This window comes from Mauremys mutica, chromosome 5 (assembly GCF_020497125.1).
Source record: "Mauremys mutica isolate MM-2020 ecotype Southern chromosome 5, ASM2049712v1, whole genome shotgun sequence".
Taxonomy (NCBI): domain Eukaryota; kingdom Metazoa; phylum Chordata; order Testudines; family Geoemydidae; genus Mauremys; species Mauremys mutica.
The window spans coordinates 33,640,988-33,654,293 of NC_059076.1; the positions used below are offsets into that span (position 1 = coordinate 33,640,988).

Below are 13,306 nucleotides of genomic sequence, written 5' to 3' on the forward strand. Positions count from 1 at the left end.
ACATTGCATATGTTTGTCCCTGTGGAAATTAATTCACTGACTGCTTGACTTCACTATATTAATATTAAAATAGCACCATCAGGACTTCCAGACAAACAGACTGTGCTAAAATATAAAAATGATACATAAGAAAGCAGACTTCTAAGAGGACCTAAACAGTTTATTAATAGCTAACTAGCCTGACACGGCAGCATGTGAGTAATGCTTTAAAATAAATCCCCAGCTGATCACATATAGGTGTATATATACACCTTAGTCTGTCCGTAGAGTTCATAACAGTTTAGCAAATATATTTTCATTATTCCATTCATAAAATGTTTCTGTGTGGTTTTAGGCTGAAAGGGTACAAGAACTTGTGAGAAATTCCAAATCAGAAAATGTGAGAGTCAGTACAGAAAACAAGTACTCTGGCATTCAACCTTTTAAATCATACTTAAATGGCAACCCTGTGAGGAATATAGATATTGTTGGCTAGCATGAAAAGAAGGTTAGTGTGTAAGTGCAAAAGAGGCGGACACGTGAGCCTTAACATTAAAATGTCTCGACAGCGGTGATGAGTGGCTTCATTGTAAACAAAAAGTGCCAACAAAAATATTTTATTGCCATATCAATATGGAGTACCTCAATGTCTCTTCTGCTGTTATTTTAAAAATTACCAATGAAAGAGCTTCACACACAGTCAAGAGAAGTCAACACAGAGTATTCAGGGTGATGATACAAATACAAATATCTCTTCAGACCAGCCAAATCTCCCTGCATGGATGCATCTATGAATGGCTCTCTATGTAAATTGTTTTGAGCCTAGAGAAGCTCCCTTATCAAGTCTAAAACACTAACATCTATAGAACAGTAACAGCAGTCAGTAGCTTTACAATCGGTATTCAAGCTGAACAAAATTGGAGGCAAAAATAATAGAAAGAGGGGAACAAAGAAAACCACTATGGCACTAGCTGAGGGGCTCCATGCCTGTGAATGCTCCAGGTAAACAAAACGTCCAGGCCCGCTAGCAGCTTACCCTAACAGGCCAGGAGCCAAAGTTTGCCAGCCCCTGAAATATAGGGACAGCTTATGAAAGGGTCATACAGTTTTTGCTATTGTTACCTATCCATCTTGGGGGGTTGGCTTATAAATGAATGAGCTAATGAACAAGCATATACAGTAAGTACTATATGCTTAATACGAATTGTGTTATAGATTGGGACTTCTCAGCATTTTCCCGCATCATTCCTGCTTTACCAAATGAAGATCAAGCTCATTCCCCTTAACTCCTCCACCTCCATCAACTGAGGCCTCATTGGCTTCTTGCCTGACAATCAATAACCTCCTCATTCCTCTTCCCCTGACCTAAGCCCATCTCCTCCCTTGCAATCAGAGCTCTCCCTCCTCACTTTAATGATGAACTGGGGGCGGGGTCAGGCTCTATGTTGGACTCCAGTATGCTGCTGCCACCTGCCACCCTATTTATCTTTATTGTGTTCTTGGGGAAGTTGTAACAATCACTTGACATTTTATCAATATACTGTACGCAAGCTGCTCTGTTAGCCTACAAGAAGCCATCAGAGCATTTGGTTTATTTTGAGACTGATTCGAAGAACTTATAAACTCAGGCAGAGTTACCTTTTCCCAGGGTCAACAGCAATACTTGTGGGATGACCTACGTCCTTTAAAAGGACTCGGGAATTGTTTCCATTCAAGTCAGTTGCTTCAATAGTTGCTTTCTGGTGGTTGGCCCAAAGAATATCTTGATTTATCCAGTTGATGGCAAACCCTGCAACACCTTTTTCAACATAGCGTAGTCTCTGTAAATAGAAATTAAAAACATAAAAAAAACCCAACCCAAATTACCATCCGGAAGTCGTTACCAAACCAAATAGTGACCTGCAAACACATTGAGGCTTCCATTTAAATCCACTGGCTGGCCTCTTTTTAATGGCACCACAGAGACTGGATTTCCTTGCTTGCTCTTTAATCACCTTGATTTGTGCTGCATTTCTCTCCTCCTGTCACCTACATCTTTAAGCACAAACCATTGAGTTAAGTCATGCTAAGCAAGGATGAGCTGTTCTCAAATGAAAATCAGGCAGGGGTATCCCAAAGTTGCCCAGATTTTCTTTTTACCTAAATTTATCTTGTATTTCCTAAGCTATAAAATATCCATTCACACACTGGAAAAAGCCCTAATGCTTCAAGTTCATACATGCAGGATAAGTCAATGAGGCTACATGTAGACACAGGAGTTCACCTGTGAGGTGTTCATTGCAGTCCACTGCAGAACTGGCAGCATTTCGGGTTCTGGAAGTGCTGAAGTTCCTTTGTCTTTGCCACACAACCTTAGTCAGCTATAGAGCACAGCTGTTTCTGAGCAAGAGAAGTAATGCTGAAAGGAGTGTTCATGTAACCTTAGGTCTCAATTAGTAGTTTCAAGAAAAATGTCAGGGGAGTTATGTACATTCTCTTCATACTAGCCATGCCAGCTTGGGTTTCCAGTGATATATGTAAAGCTGGTGGAAATTAGTACTGTCTGAGAGAACAACAAACCTAGATTTGTCTGAATTTCCTCCCCTTAGCCTTTATTCTATCACCATCCCCTCACCTTATTAAAGAGATCATGTGTATTGTGAATGCCAGTGGGGTAGCCCTCTGAACACAAACCTCCCTGTTGCTGCCAAGGCTAGTGTGCCAGGGACGCACACTTCAAAGCTACAACTGCACCACTGTATCTGAAGAGTAGCCCCTCACATCAGATTTGTCATTATACATGGTTTCTTGGAGAATCCCATGGCAATTACCACCTTACCTCTTGTTTTGTGCCATTCAGGTACACTCGTTGCAGAAGCCCTTTTTCAGAGTCCAACCAATACATTTTCTCCTCTTTGTAATGAAAATCTATGAGCACTGATACGCCAGCATTGGCAACTAGCCGTTCGTGATTGGTCCCCTCTCTGTCAATTCTGAAGATGGCATTTCCATGGCTAAAAATTAGGAATGGTGCAGGATCTGGGGGAGGGGAAAGAAATGTGGTCATACATAGGTATTTTTCATTCATGACACTAAATTCTTTTCAGCACTATGCCAGTCACAGAGCTGGGGGGAACTTATAATACTCATACCTCACAATGTTCTGCATTCTAAGGGTCACCGCCCATTTTAGTCTTAGGGTTATCTATGTTTCATGCAAATTTGATGCCCCCTCGCTTTTAATTGTTGAAAATCAACTGAATAAAAAATTACAGACTCATGAAACAGAGAACACAGAAAGAGTTATTTACACTGAAAGACGGAGTCACACAGCATTTTAAGTTTTCTGGATGAATACTATTTTTGGTGACCCTCATTTTGGGTCTCAGTGAAAGTGTGTGGAGCCATCTTTGAGCCTTAGCAGGTGAGAGGTATGATGTTACTGAATGGAAAATCAAAATAAAGCAATTACTGAGTAAAGCCAAGATTTTCAAGAATTGAAATGCCTACGTGTCTACTATAGCATACCTCTCAGGGCCCGGAAATCTGAAGACTTCATACAAATGTTTCAATGCTCTAATCTGGTTATTTGATAAAAATGGAGCTCTTTAATAACACACACAACAGCAACTCTCTTGATAAACCTGACAGGGCAGCATAGAACAAGCTTTAGGAACACAGGAATTCCTATGTTCCTGCTGGCTGTGGGCTCTCCCTGAGCTGTTGTTCAGGGATTTCTAGTTTCCCCTTGAGGCTCTGCCACCAGTTGCCTTGGGCTGGGAGTGGGATCTGGCTGCCTCCTACCAGCAGCTGGGGGATGCTCTAGCTGGGTTCCTGGCCCAGTGGTATGCTGGTGATAGGGGCTCCCCATCTCCTGAGCCTAGAGAAAGATGGCTACCGCACTGACTAGCCCTGAGTGGCTGCATCTGTATGGTTAGTATCCTCCCAGATCTCTCTCTCTCTCTTTGGTTAGAGCAGTCCCAGCCCTAACCACAGAGAGACAACCAGAGAGTCTTTTCAGATCTCCATACTGGGGGATGAAGGTCCTGGTGGTGTGGAGTAGCAGAGACTGGCCAGATCTGAGCATAGGTAGCTCATGGGCACCAAGAAAAAGCTGCACATACAGACTCGTGCAGCCACTAGTTATTACCATTAATTCCCAGACACAATCCACATTAGGATGGAGTTAGGGTTGAGAGCACATCACTAACTTATTGCTGCAAGTATCCTAAACTCGGGGAATCCAGAACTGAGGTTAAAGGTAAGGAATGGAAATGCACAGTTAGGGCATCCAAACAACCTTAACTCTGCCCTGTAGTGACATCATGCAATAGCCATATGACTTTGATTTGTACATTAGTGTGTCTGTGGCCCCAGATTACATTAAACCAATGTATGGGTCTTGTTAGATTTAGTTTACCCTCATGATTCCCCCTACAGGGCAGAGTTAAGGTTGTTTGGGTGCCCTAACTGTGCATTTCCATACCTCAACATATTCGTGCATTTCTTTTTCAGAGATGAGGGCTTTTAGCAGAGAGGCTGTTTACTCTGATAGAAAAGTATCATCATGCATTCCCAACAGCACAGCCAGAATCAGAAGGGATGAGAGAGGTATGACAACCTCCTGACCGTGCCCAGACAGGGTCAGTTTGGCATGTGCAGCGTTGCAAGCAATACACATTTCCTTTCACTCAGGTAGTACAAGCAACTGCTTATTGACTGGTATGCTGGTGAGAGAAGGGGCTTCACTATGCCAGTCATAATTCAGCCTTTCATTTTTTTAAAAATGTCTTGCATATCAGGCTGCTGCCTAATAATTAATTTGCCACCAAAACCACATTTGGAGGGGAAAGCAATAAACATTTTAAAGGTAGTTTGTGTGTATGTTTAAAAGGTGTCCGAAACTGGTCAGAGCACATGAAGAGGGGAAAGATGCATGTGAAATCTATTAATAAAGTTATCCTGAAATGTGTACCATGGGTATCACCCCTATATATATTACAGCTATAATAGCCATCCATTCACCTCTTGAGTTTAGTTTCCAATACTGCAGGGGAAATTTTAAATCCCTCAAACCCACACCCTGCCACCGGTTTTCACTGACATACTTTTAACATTCACAAGGATGAATAATAAGTTTCATCAGTTTCAATAATAAGTTTCATAAACTTTTTACAAAATTCTTATTAATACTAGGCATAAGCTTTGATTCTAAACTCAGATGTCATCATTCCTATAAACTTGAACTGGATGTCCTCAAGATGCATAACACTTGCAAGGTGAAGGTAGACAAATAAAACTCTGTGCCTGATCCACCTCCCATCAAGATCACGGGACTCCTTACCCCTCCAGATTCTGAGTTTGAGTCTGCTTTCAAATAGCAGGTTATGCAGAAGGTTTTGACTGGAACCCAAGATTTGGTTTATTGTTGTACATGAGGAAGTTGACCAGCCCACTGATTTGTATCATAGGCTCTTTTGTACTTGGAGTTTTCAAGGTATTACCCAATTATAACAGCTGTGTCTAGGATGTTAGCGACTCTCTTTTTCTGCTGTTTGCACTGAGCAAATCCATGTGAGACTATTTCAACTATGTAGACTTGGTTTACGTAAATGGTAAATGAATGTTGAACTGCAGCAAGGTTGATTTGTCTCAGGAACCTGACAGCTGTACTGCATGCCTTTCTGCCAATTGCTCCACTGACCAAGAGTTTACTTATATTTTATTTTTGTCCTCTCCAGTCAATGAATTTCTCACAACAGTAGTTTAATTGGGGGCTCTAACTGAAAGGGAATTGAACTCATTGAGGAATAGGGTCCCCTGTTATTATTATTATTTAATATTTATACTGTGCTATCATCCAGAGACACCAATCAAGTTTGGAGCGTCATTGTATCAGGTGCTGTACAAACAGACAGAAAGAGACAGTCTCTGCCCCAAAGTGTTTACAGTCTATAAAACATGAAGGAATTTTGTTTGATGAGTTTCCTACTGAATAATTTATATCCAGAGATGGAGATATGAGCTGCAAGGCTTCTGCCCCATGTTGACAACTCCTGAAGTGAAAAGCCACCTCTCCTTTGTCTACACATCATATCAGATACAGATTGTTTATATCTGATATAAAATATACAGGACTAGGGCTTGATACTCGTATTATTTTTACAAAGCAGCACAGGGAATTACCCAGACAACAGCCCCAGAAGCCCTCTTGGAATAGTGTTTTAAACACTGAAACTATCCCTTATAAAAATAATGATGTTCTCTGGTATCATTTTCAATTTAATGTGGGACTGTTCTCCGAAAAGCATCTGTGCACAAATGGCATTGTGAGGCTACATTATTTTCCTCTCTTTGGTGTAAACTATGTACATTTGATCTGGACAAGTAAATATAAGATAAAAATGCTTCTTTTAAACTGTCTGTACTGCTTGTAGCCTTGTGACCTCAGCCTGGGATCCAAAAGTCAAGCTTGTTTCTTTCTGGCTCATACTTCATCAGCAGTGTGAGGAAGATGCTAAAGCTAGAAAAGAGCTAATAATTCTGTTGTTGATTTGTGAGCCAGACCCAATCCAGTTCAGTCGTCCTTAGCTATACCGGCACTGGGAAGTTACCAGGAGTAAAATGTATTCAAACTTGATTTGGTCATAAGTGCTCAGATAATACAGTATTGGACATGAGAGAATACTAAGGCAATGCCTAGGGCTCAACCAAGACTGGGACCGCATTGAACTAGGGCTGTACAAGCAAAGGAGTAGACAGTTCCTGCCCCCAAAGAGCTCACATTCTAAATAGACAAGACAGACAGAGTATAAGGGAAAGGGGTAGAACATACAGACAGAGTGAACAATAAAAGCAGCTAAGAATCCTGTGGCACCTTATAGACTAAGAGACGTTTTGGAGCATGAGCTTTCGTGGGCGAATCCCACTTCGTCGGATGCATCCGACATGCATCCGACACGAAAGCTCATGCTCCAAAACGTCTGTTAGTCTATAAGGTGCCACAGGACTCTATGCTGCTTTTACAGATCCAGACTAACACAGCTACCCCTCTGAGAATGAACAATGTGATGGCAGCAAATGTCATGTTAGTGCCATGATTTTGGGGAGGGAGGGATAGTATTACGAGGGTTAGTTAGGAGAGGGATGGGTGAATGGATGGATGCTATGACTCTACACAGAGACAGGGAGCAGGTCTGTTAAGTAAGAAGGACTTCTTTTTACATGCTCATTTTTCTTACCACAACCACATTTTATGTTTTGCATGTGAACTGTCACGCTAACACCAGAGCACAGGCCCATTCCAGTAAGCTCACCTTTCCACTTTAATTTTATGTTAGCTGTGGCAGTTGTTTAATCAGCACATGACTTTTTCCCCACTCGTTGTCCAGTAGCTGAGTTGTCATAAACAGATAGTTAAGGATTAAGGTCTCTTTTACCTGTAAAGGGTTAACATGCAGTACCTGATGACCACCTGACCAGAGGACCAATCAGAGACAAGATAATTTCAAATCTCTGTGGAGGGAAGCCTTTGTCTGTGTTCTTTGTGTAAGTGTTCATTCTCTTTTTGGATCTAAGAGAGGCCAGACATGTCTCCAAGTTCTCCTGGAGTAGTTCCTACTATTCAATAGTGAGTATTAATTAGAAAGGCGGATTAGTCTTATAATTTGATTTCTACATTTGCAATTGTGTGTTTGCTGAAGGAAATTCTTTATTTCTGTTTGCTGTTACTTTGCTTTTACTGAGAAAGAAAGGAGGGGGGATTCTCTCCAGAGATTGATAAGTTTAGACCCTGTGTATTGTTCCATCTTGGTTACAGAGACAGTTACTTTCTTTTTAGTCTTTAATAAATCTTTTCTGTTAAGAACTTGGTTGATCTTTCCTTGGGTGGATTCTCAGGGAAAGGGGAGGAGGGAAAAGGAAGGCATCCCTCTGTAGTTGGATCCCAGCATCTCTCCTAGGAAAAGGGAGGGGGAAGGAAGCAGGGGGGAATGATTTATTTCTCCTAGGTGTAAGAACTCCATGGATTTGGGGCTCTTGGGATCCCCAAGGATTTTGGGGAAGGACTGTGTCCCAATACACGTACATTATTGGGTGGTGGCAGCTTTTACCAGATCTAAACTAGGATTTTAGTTTAGAGGGAAACCAATGCAGGTCCCCATTTTGGAACCCAACAGCTCTAAGTGGGGGTGAGACCTATGACATGAGTTATGTCAAGTCAGTGCTGGGAGCAGACTAGCCTGGAATGTTTTCGCATTGTGAACTGATGCTAAACGGATAGATAAAATTATAAAGCTCCTTTCAGCCATTTAAAAATGTTATCTTACCATCAGCATAACAGGACCACTTGTCATTATCCAGAGTGTAGCCAGGCAAACAGGAGCACAAATAGGACCCTGGAACATTGACACAAGTTTGGCCACAGGTACCTAGACCACCTTCAAGGCATTCATCAATATCTGAAATACAAGTACATACAGGAGAATTCAGCAAACAAAACAGAACAAAATACCTTAAGAAAGCATGTATATGACTCAGCTAGTCAATACTATAACGTATTAACTACAGATTTTTAATCTCCCATTATTAAAAGAGTAGGATGACGATATGGTATCATTAGCAATGCATCTGTGGCTTTGTGCAGAGAGGGCATGTGTGTATTTGGGGTTATTGTGTGCGCCGGTTGTGTTGTTGTGAGTGGGTTGTGTTGTGCTGAAGTTGTTGAAATGCAACTAGCCATAGAGTAAAGGTGGGTGATTGGTCTCATATCACAATGGTCTAGAGGCATAAATACATGCCTCTCTCTAGCTGTACGCTGCACAGGTGTAATTCATAAAGTCAAAATGGCTGAGAACTTCAAAATTGGACAGTAACAGGCCATGAAACCTGGTGATATTTTGAACAAAGAATTCTAAACCATACATGCAGCTATTTTCATTGCTGCACGCTGACTCAGTTGACATTTTAGGCTTCAGAGTGACCACAAGGAATGACATTCCATTAATCACATTATATAGCTTCTTTGTTGCTACAAGGGGTTTGTTCAGTGATTTCTTTGTAGGGTACAAGCCAGGGAAATCCCCCTTCTATCTAATCACTATCTATTATAACTAACAACTCTCCATTCTAAACTAATGTTCAGTAGCTTCACAGACGAAAGAAATGTATTTGTCCCCTGCTCTTGTTTGTTTCTGGGGCTGACATTATAATTTGCTAAATGAATTTTACCAGCTGCCCGACTTGTGTGGTTCTCCCACCACAACCTTCCCTTCTGCAGTAGGCTTCGTAAAACATGCCTGAATGCCAAGGCATTCCCATTTCAAACTGGATCTAGTACATTTGGGATTCAGCTGAGTCTTGCATAGAAAATCAGACCCTTTGACTTTTGAAAGCAACAAGCCCAAACCAAACACCAGTCCAGTGCAACTAGTGAATCAGTTAGAAACGCTGACTTCTGACAGATTAGTCTCGAGCAGTCTAGATTACTCTAGTCTAGTTCCAGACTTTAACAACCTGTGAACCCCTTTCAGTAAAATGTCAAGTCTCGCAAACCCCCTCCTAAAAATGAATATTTCCGGGATTTTCTCCTTTACCAGAGTATAAATTATAAAAGCAGTGATCTTGGAATATAAAATTTGCTTTTATGACATGCTTATTACACACTATTTATTATTATTATTTATTATTACAGTCTTTTATTACATTATGAAAATGGCAACACTCTTCCAAGATCTCACTTTCATAGCTGGTATCACTTTGAATAAGCCTGTTATAAGACAAGGCTCCTATGTTTCATGAAGGAGTATCAGATGTGAAACAGCATGAAGGTATTTAAGAAGCCGCCTCAAAGAGTTCCTCCTACACAAGCATTCAGGTCTTGAGTTGTCCAGGCAAACAACGCACGTTACAGCAAAGCTTAAACTTGTTCTTCATAATAATTTTAAAAACAATACTAGCTGCCTATTTAATTTTAAAAACAGCAAAAAAAATCCACCTCCCTTTCCATTTCTTATAAGGAGTCTTGAAGTTTAAATCTCCTCAGTTGATAGATATGCTTGCGTTGATCTGCTTAGCTCTTGGAAGTCCAGGAGCTCCAGGCTGCTGGCCCCGTGCTGCCTGGGATCCCTAGGGACAGCTCTGTTCACCATTAGGGATTTTTTTCCCAAGAACCCCCTGTAACATTTTGTGAACCCCAGTTTGGGAACCACTGGTCTAGAGCCTTCAGGAATCAACAAAATGCTTGATGTATTTATGCTGTATTATCGGGGCTTGAGGCAACAGCTACAAGAGTGAAGGACTTTTGGAAAATAAGGTCATTCCTGAAGAACAAGTTTTACTTGGGGTATATATGGTGAAAGGAATTAACACTTAGGGACCACTCCTGTGAGGAGACATCCGCAGAAATACAGAGAGCCCTCAGTTCCGATTGAAATCATATGCAGCTGATGGCAACACTCAGTAGGTGTTCAGCACTTAGTACCATCAGAGTCTTATGTATTTGTTAGCGTACATCACAGGAAGCTAACTGGTACAGACATAAGGTGCTCTTAATTAATGACTTTTACCCTGCATAAAATCCATTTTTCTGTACATTATGAAGGGAGAAAAAAGTATATCAAAGGCTTCTTTCTGCGGATTTATCAACACGGTAAGTACATGAATGTACACAAACAAACAGAAAACGCAGCAAGAGAACATTTGAAAAAGGGTTGTGATTGATTGCAAGTACAAAAAGGACATTGATTCCTGAACACATCTTTTCCTAAAAAGTCAGGAATACAGTTCAGAGAATTATAGTCACTGCATAGGTTGCTGAGGATTTTCCTTCTATATTCTTGCCTAGACTTTGCAACAACCAAACAAGAGAAAACCTGGAGAACCCATCCCAAATTTTAATTTTAGCCCAGTGCAATTTGAAAGAGGGCTTTGGGAATTCACTGAAGGCTGTGTGAATACTCCTCTAGTTCAAATATGATCAAGAAAACTCCTAGTCATGCATCTCAGTATACCTGTAGAGAGACTTGATTGAAGATGCTTTCGATAATCAGGGACACAGCTATTGCACTTACTCTCCAGATAACTCAAGAAACTGACCTTGATCCTTGCACCATAACAAAGGTTCAAGTTTTTCACAAAACTCAGCTGTTCTTGAACAATTTCTCCAATTAATCGGGTGGAGCAAACCCAGCATTAAATGATCAATATTAGGTGTTACATTTCCTTTTTCTATCTTTTTTTTAATTGCAAATAAACTACCTCGCTTACATGGAAGTGAACCAATACAGGCAATCTCATTTCCACTTTTATTGGCTTCTACATTCCCCTTCCTCAGTAATTCCATTTCAGCCACTAGAGAGTGTAACCTCTGCCCCAATGTCTTCAAGCACAAAGGCACCAACAGCAGATGCCATAGAGGCAGCAACTTTCAGTGCTTCAGATATGTATGAATCAGAACCGTCAGTATAAGGTAACTATGTTAGGAAGTGCTGCAATCCTTTTCTTATCTGCTGGGCTGTGAAGGAAAAGCTGCTCCTCCGTGGGTAAAATAAATCAGGTTTACATTTTGAAATGTGGCTTCCCCTGGGACATGCACTACTGTGTGTGCACAAATCATTTTTGTGCATAGGTTTCTCACACTATCACTTTTGTGCAAAAACACCAGACTTTACAAATACAAATCCTCTGTGTGTGTGCAAACTAAGCACCAACTTCATGAAACTGGATTTTGCATTTGTAAGTTCTAGAACTTATGCGAATAAAAGATAAAACACCAAAAAGGGTGATTACAAGTGATTGTGCGCAGAAGTGAAGGCTGAATTGAGACTTTTGAAAACATAGCCCAGATCTAAACTCATTTCCCCTTGCTCCCTTCAAACTCTCTTCCCTCGATCTCTGCTTCACACCTTCTATCATGCCATCCTGCCCCCATGCTTTGAACTGCATCCCACTTCTCTTGTGACAAGCAACTTCCCTTTCTCCTTAAAACAAATTCCTGGCATAGAGCAGGAGTATCTGCTCCAATATCTGCACCTATTGTTTATTAAACTGTTGTTCGGCGTATTATATTTTCCTGAGTTAGACAGCATGAGCCTTACAGCAGTATGTACATGACAAATAATAATACTGAACATAAAGCCAACCCCCAAAGTTCTGTAGTTGCCCAGTATAGAGAAAAACAAGAAATGCCTACTACCCATGTATAAGCCTTTTACTCAAATATACAGTGAATCACACACCAGTATGTTGTTATGTACAGATTGTTCAGAGCTGACATACGGATTGCCAACATGGCTTCACACAGGAACTCTGTAACATAAAACAAAAGAGAACCATAAAATCGTACTTCCTGCTGCTCTCTACCAATACAAAGTCTAGTGACAGAATCAGTGACATTTTTTTTTTATTTTGAATTCATTAAATCTGCCCATCAGTCACTGGACAAATTTACATATATTTTATGCATAATATTATGCTGGATGACATTAGCCCTAAAGATAATCCAGCCATCACCATGAGCACTTAGGCAAAAGTCTGAAAAACAAATGAGCAACATACTCTGCCCTATAGGTGAATGGACTCTCACTTTGTCAGACCAATGGGAGAACTGAATTCCAGAGCCAGGGACACTGGCATTCAGATCTAGGAACTATGAGCCAAAGTGCCCCATTTTATTTCATTCTCAATATGTTGCACACTGAAGGAAAATAAACAGCAAATTTTGATTCGGCTTCTGAGCAGTGTTTGAAATGTGCTTAGCACAGCTCTAGGAGGCATGGGGCACAGGTGGTTTTTTACACCACTTTTATGATCCCCCTGGATTCTGAGGCCTGTTAACTCCCTAGCATAGTTATGGTAGCTTAAAGACTGCTCTAATTTACACCCAGATGCCCAAATATGTTGTTCTGGCAACTGGAGATAGCTGGAGCAAAGATTCACCCTGGTTATGCCACTCATCCCCCAGACAGGACCCCTCCACTAGGGACTGAGTGGAAGGGGCACAGAACTGCTATTTTGGCTCTATGCCGTCTTTATACAATGGAAGTACTGTTGTTTTGTTCCTTAAGTTCCCAACCGCAAAATGGGAATAACAACTTTCCTAGACCCTGGGTTTGCTGTGAAGATAAGTTCATTACTGTTTGCGAGGTGCTCGCATGCTACAGTAGTGGGGACTTCATAAGTCTCTAGCTAGACAGCTACTTCCTCAGAAAGCTTAGTAATAATTATTATATATCAAGCCCCTCTCCTCAATTTTTTCTAAAAGTTTTCTTTTGAAACATCCGGTTGTATGATTGATTTTGACAGTAGTCTTTTGAGACAGATTCCTACCATGCTGTCCTTTTGTATATCA

General features: G+C 40.9%; 1 protein-coding gene across 1 annotated transcript in view; it reads right to left on the bottom strand.

Moving 5' to 3' along the window:
- The window catches only part of EGF (epidermal growth factor), a 98,679-nt gene that overhangs the window by 69,149 nt on the left and 16,224 nt on the right, over positions 1 to 13,306 (bottom strand). The window contains exons 2-4 of the mRNA XM_045019330.1: positions 8,286 to 8,417; positions 2,798 to 2,997; positions 1,618 to 1,799 (exon numbers count right to left, since the gene is read on the bottom strand). Of these exons, the coding sequence (XP_044875265.1) occupies positions 1,618 to 1,799; positions 2,798 to 2,997; positions 8,286 to 8,417 (514 nt within the window). The remainder of the gene's footprint in view (positions 1 to 1,617; positions 1,800 to 2,797; positions 2,998 to 8,285; positions 8,418 to 13,306) is intronic.